The following is a 5,076-nucleotide window of genomic DNA, read 5'->3' on the forward strand; positions in this document are numbered from 1 at the left end:
TTTTTTTTTTTTCATTTTATAGTAAAACTCCAGGGAAAAAATTGTGTTTTCTAGTGTGGCAGTCATGTGTTAAAAAAGTTAGTGATGTTAGTTCTATAGTTAAAAGTCATGTCTTCTGGGACTTAAGATTATTAACAAATAACATAGTTTTTACTGTAATTCTAATAATATTCATCAACATTTACAATTTTTATAAAGCAACTTGAACTTTATTTCTTAAAGATAACCTACAGAGAATTGAAACTTTTGCGATGTGAGGCAAGTTGGATGGCATTTTGTCAGTGCACGTCTCTTCTCCAGCTGATGACTGATTTGGAGAAGAATGCATTAATCATGTATTCTAAACTGAAGCAGATGTGTAGAGAGCATGGGCACACATACGTTGAAGAAGCTGACTTAACTTCAATACTGTCAGAGCATATGTCATTTCATGATGCTTGGGAGTCACTGAAGTTTTTGAAGGATATTGGTGTGGTAGCATGTGAGAAGGCCTGTGTCTTCCCTTATGACCTTTACCAGGCTGAAAGAAGCATTGCCTTTTCAATATGTGACTTGATGAAGAGTCCTCCGTGGCACTTACATGTTGATGTCAAAAAGGTGCTTGCATCTATTCACACCACAAAACCTGAGAATTCAAGAAGTGATGATGCATCGAGTGAAAGCAAACCTGATGAAACAAGATTAGAAAATCCTGTGGATATTGCAGACTCACAGGACAGTGGTGACCATATCTGGACTAATGGTGACAATGAAATTAATGCAGAAATCAGTGAAGTCCAACTGGATCAGGATCAGGTAGCTGCTTTGGAAATGATTTGCTCTAATGCTGTGACAGTCATAAGTGGGAAAGGTGGTTGTGGGAAGACCACAATTGTTAGCCATCTTTTTAAGCATATAGAGCAGTTGGAAGAAAGAGAAGTAAAAAAAGCATGTGAAGATTTTGAGCAAGACCAGGATGTCCCAGAAGAATGGATTACCTTTACTGAGCAAAGCCAGCCGGATGCCGTCAAGGCTATAGAAGTTTTGCTCACAGCACCTACAGGGAAAGCAACTGGCTTACTGAGACAGAAAACTGGTTTCCATGCGTATACGCTATGTCAGGTAAAACCTTTGACATTTCATCAGTAGATAAAACATTTGCCTTAATGACAAACTTATAACAATCAGTGGTTATTTATTGACCGTCTCCTAGATAGATCTCTGTCTTACTGATCTAAATTAATCATTTAGATCAGTACTATTTTCAAAACACTCCATCTGTAAACTGTTACTGGTTTGTAGTGAGAAAGGAGCATGTGCCAGAGAGCAAATCAGTGCGCTACTTCCTTCATTGAGAAAGTCTTGGCTGGGCATGGTGGCTGTAATCCTAGCACTCTGGGAGACCAAGGTGAGAGGATAGCTTAAGGTCAGGAGTTTGAGACCAGCCTGAGCAAGAGCAAGACCTAAAAGTAGAAAAAGTCAGCGAGGCATGGTGGCCCACACCTGTAGTCCCAGCTACTGGGAGGTGGGTTAGGGACTGAGGCAGGAGGATCGTTTGATCCAAGGATTTTGAGGTTGCAGTGAGCTATGATGATGCCACTGCACTCTAGCTGGGGCGACAGAGTGAGACTCTGTCTTAACGAAAAAAAGTCTTAATGAAAAAAATGTCAGTTGAGCCAAAGTGTGTGCTTAATTGACGTAGTTAGTTTAGATCCTGGCACAATTGTCTGTTTCTCATGGGGACTTGTTGCAAACATGTTCACAGACCATATTTGAGTAGCATCTAGAAATGGAAGGAACTGGTTTATACTTTGTAGAATGAAAGTGAAGATTTTGATCATTTGGTGTAGTTCTTTATTTCCTTCACCTAGAATAGTGCCTGGCAAATAATAGTCACATAATAAAAATTTCAAACGAAGTCATATTCTTGAAGAAAATAGTATGAGCTGCAATTAAGAGTTGTGGAGTTTAAGCTTGTAAAGAGTTGGGGGAGGTTCCTCTAGCCCTGACCTGCCATTTTATAGATAAAGGAACTTGGTAGTTGGAAGATTTTTGAAGAAGGTAATTGAATTGGACCCTGAAGGACGTGGAGGCTAGGTGGGGAGAAGGGTATTTTATTTAGGGGAAAGGCCTTTCACAGGCATTGAGGAATATGATCATAGTGTGTATAGAGGGTTTTAAGGTGACTTCACTGATTGGGATAAAGTTTGTGTGGCAGAATAATGGAAATTAAAATTGGTTTAGACAGTGAATTCAAGCTTTAAAATTATTAAAGTATTTTGACTTATGTCATGAAATCCTTGATACAGCGATGTTATCTCCACTTTTATAGAAAAGCCAACTGAAGTTTGGGGGTGTTAAACAACTTGTCCAAGATGTCAGTTAGGTGCAGAACTAGGACTGGAATTGTGATTTCCCAGTTCATTGCTCTTTCCATGGTGCCGTAACTTCCTCATTTATTATGGGTGTTGCACATCTAACAACAAAATTTAAGTTTAGTTACTAGAGAGCAATTTAGGTTCCTAAGCAAGAGAGTGAAATAGAGAAAACAGCTTTAAGGAAGACCATATAGAATTACATAGCCACGAGGCATCTCAAAATTTATTTTGCCCATTACCTTTATTTATTACATGAATGAATGGAGACCTGGAGAAATTCAGCGTGTTTTATGGGTAGAAGAGTCTTCTGACCAGTTTATGATTTTTTTGTACTGTGACTTTCATGTCTAATTAGTCTGAAGGATCGAATTAGAAGGGGAAAGACCCAGAGGGATCATTATTAAATTTCATCTTATGTGTAAACTCTGATTAATTGGTAATATCTTAATATCTGCTTGGATGCTAAGAGAACATTTCTGAAGCCACATTTAGGCTCAAGAGAGAGTTCAAGGGCTCAAGAGAGAGTTCAAGAGCACAGAAAGAGCATTGGAGTAGCATTTATACCACTTATTTATCATCCTTGGACTAGGGTTGTCAGATATAGCAAATAAAAATACAAATAATTTTTTAGTGTAAGTATGTGTCAATACCAAATATTTCATGGACACTCTTATACTAAAAAGCCTTTTATTGTGTGTTTGAAGTTTAAATTTAACTGGGTATCCCAAATTTTATTTGGCAGTCCCATCTTGAGCTAGTGTATAGGGGAACCTGGCTACAAAACTATTGGAGTCCTTAAGGTGCTCATAGATGGGGCCTGTATTGAGTTGGTAGCACTGGAAATACAGTGGGGAAAGTGTCAATCAGGCATTTCTAAGATAACTATTGAATGTATAAAATAAGAGAAAGGCAACAATCAGAGGTAATTCCAAACGTACTATTACGAGACATGGCCCCTGAGACAATGAGAGTTTTGTTGAAAGGAACTGATACTTTTGGGTGGGAAATATGAAGACTTTACTTAATAGACATGTTGAATCTAGTTTTGGTAGAAAAATTAAATAACAGTATGATACCATTTTAAAAATCTGTATATACATACAGGTTCAAAATCCGAAATCTGAAATGCTCCAATGAGCTTTTCCTTTGAGCGTTATGTTGGCACTCAAAAAAGGTTAAGGATTTTGGAGCATTCTAGATTTCAAATTTTCAGATTAGGAATACTCAACCTATAAATATCCACATTTATAACAGAGAACCATTTTTCAAATGATCTACACTAAAATGTTGAATATTCTCTGGTTGCAATTTTGTAACCAATTTTTTTCTTAGTTGAATTTTAAAAATAATAGTATTACCTTCGTAACAAGTAGTTTTGCTGTTTAGTTGTTGTTGAGGAGGTGGTGAGGTTTTAAAATGTTGAAGAGGTGAGGAAGCTAAGAAGCTTAGAATACTTGAAAGAAAAAGTAGTATTTTTATAATTATGCTGAGAAAACAGCACTTTATTTCCAGAATGGGGTAATATAGTTAGAAGAGGAGGGCTGAAGTTGGGTATTTCAGAAGGCCAAGAGAATGTTTATTTGGGAATGGAAAAGAATAGGGTGCTTTCTCTGGTCTCTAGTGATGAGAGAAGTGTTGAGATTGTTGCAGTGGAATGGTGCTGTGTGTGAAACTTATTAAATTAAACACACTACTCATTAGGAGGCAATTTTTAAAAACTATTTCATCATTTTTTGTTTTTAGATTTCTTTAATATGTCTTTTTCTGAATATTCATCCCTATAATTTTTGTATTCTGTTTCTTTAGCCTTTTCCCTGTGTTTCTCTACTCCACCCCCCAAATTAAGAGTTTTGTTTTAAAATAACTTCCTGTTAATTTATTTTTATAAATGTTATAACCCGACTTTAGAAATGCCATACTTTGCTTGTAGGTCAATTATAGCTTCTATGTGTGGAAAAATAAGATGACCAACGACAGGCCATGGAAATTTGCTTCGGTTAGAGTTCTGGTTGTGGATGAAGGGAGTTTGGTATCTGTAGGAATCTTCAAATCTGTTTTAAATTTATTATGTGAGCACTCCAAACTTAAAAAGCTTATTATCCTTGGTAAGTTAAAATATTATTGGAATTCTAAAGTTTTGTTCAAAATATTGTGGTTAGTCGGTATCATTTTACTGTATCATTTCCTAAAGATGGAAAACCATTTCTCAGAATTCATACCAAAGCTACACTGAGTTAAAACTGACCATTCTCCTAATCAGCTTGGGTGGTTCTTTGTTTTGGCCAGGACATTAACCAGGCTAGGATGTGAAAGGTTACTGCTAATCACCTAAATGATGGCTATTAAAATAGTAAAAATATCACAAACTCAGAGTAAATCAGGAAACAGTAAAAAGTCTGAATTATAAACCACTTAAAAGTTATTTTATAATGTTAAGCTAATATAACTCAAATTGACCTCACCAGCCTCTTAAGTCCTTTAAATTCTGATGAGGTTCAGTTAGGTTCTGTTGAGTAGTAATGATCTGTAGACTGTATGATTTAATGGATAAAAAATTGCAATTTGAGAATCAAATTGTATATAAATACAGTTTTTTAGATATTTGAGGATAGTTTCTATGCAGTTAGTTCTATTAATGGCTTAAGCATTCTCCTTATTTCCACCCAGTACATATTTTTCTTATCTCTAGATTTGTTTGTTTGTTTCAAGACAAAAAAAA

General features: G+C 36.0%; 1 protein-coding gene across 1 annotated transcript in view; it reads left to right on the forward strand.

The window, feature by feature from the left end:
- HELB (helicase (DNA) B) overlaps positions 1-5,076 on the forward strand; it is a 41,156-nt gene that overhangs the window by 7,310 nt on the left and 28,770 nt on the right. Inside the window, 2 exon segments of the mRNA XM_012642011.1 lie at positions 223-1,101; positions 4,288-4,750. Of these exon segments, the coding sequence (XP_012497465.1) occupies positions 223-1,101; positions 4,288-4,750 (1,342 nt within the window).

Source organism: Propithecus coquereli, unplaced genomic scaffold, assembly GCF_000956105.1.
Source record: "Propithecus coquereli isolate 6110/MARCELLA unplaced genomic scaffold, Pcoq_1.0 Scaffold172, whole genome shotgun sequence".
Classification (NCBI taxonomy): Eukaryota; Metazoa; Chordata; class Mammalia; order Primates; family Indriidae; genus Propithecus; species Propithecus coquereli.